The following is a 690-nucleotide window of genomic DNA, read 5'->3' as shown; positions in this document are numbered from 1 at the left end:
CCCCCCCTTGCTTTTCCCCGCGGGCCCCTCAGATCCGCACGGTCCCGGGCCACGAATTCCTGCTGCAGTCTGACCAGGAGGCTGAGCTTCGAGCCTGGCACAGCGCGCTGCGGGCGGTCATCGAACGCCTGGTGAGAGGGGTGGGAGTGGGCGGGCAGAAGGAGTGGAAGAGGAACTGTAGGATGCAGGGGTCATGGATGAGGGACACAGTGGCCTCCTGGTGGAGGGTAGGCCTGGGAGGTAGGGGACCCCAGCAGCCGGGTCGGCGGTGCAGATGTCTCTCTCTCCTGGTTCTCTTCCCAACTCTGATTCGGCCCATCTTGCGGTGCGGCCTCCCTGGTGGCACAGACGGTAAAGAATCTGCCTGCAGTGCAGGAGATCCGGGTTCGATCCCTCGGTCGGGAAGATCCCCTGGAGGAGGGCATGGCAACCCACTCAAGTATTCTTGCCTGGAGAATCCCAAGGACAGAGGAGCCTGGCGGGTTACAGTCCATGGGGTCGCAAAGAGTCGGACACAACTGAGCGACTAACACTGCGGTGCGGATCTAGGATCGAGAGAACCCCCTGGAGGGGCGTCTGTCAGGCTCGGGACCTGCGGAACTGGAGGAGCTGAGCCCCGGGGAGGACGAGGAAGAGGAGTCGGAACCAGTGTCCAAGTCTCTGCTGCGGATCGGCGGCCGCCGGAGCTCC

The 690-nt window shown here is 64.1% G+C and overlaps 1 protein-coding gene across 2 annotated transcripts in view; it reads left to right on the top strand.

The window, feature by feature from the left end:
• Positions 1-690, top strand: part of ARHGAP9 (Rho GTPase activating protein 9) — a 9,972-nt gene that overhangs the window by 3,912 nt on the left and 5,370 nt on the right. For both annotated transcript variants that reach the window (XM_010839329.1, XM_010839328.1), the window contains exons 9-10: positions 33-131; positions 550-690. The exon at positions 550-690 is cut by the window's right edge and continues 1 nt beyond it. In XM_010839329.1, the coding sequence (XP_010837631.1) occupies positions 33-131; positions 550-690 (240 nt within the window). The remainder of the gene's footprint in view (positions 1-32; positions 132-549) is intronic.

The sequence above is a fragment of the Bison bison genome, unplaced genomic scaffold (genome assembly GCF_000754665.1).
Source record: "Bison bison bison isolate TAMUID 2011002044 unplaced genomic scaffold, Bison_UMD1.0 scf7180017864115, whole genome shotgun sequence".
In the NCBI taxonomy this organism is placed as follows: Eukaryota; Metazoa; Chordata; class Mammalia; order Artiodactyla; family Bovidae; genus Bison; species Bison bison.
The sequence above is the reverse complement of the archived record's forward strand: the minus strand, read 5'-3'. Positions and strand labels throughout refer to the sequence as shown.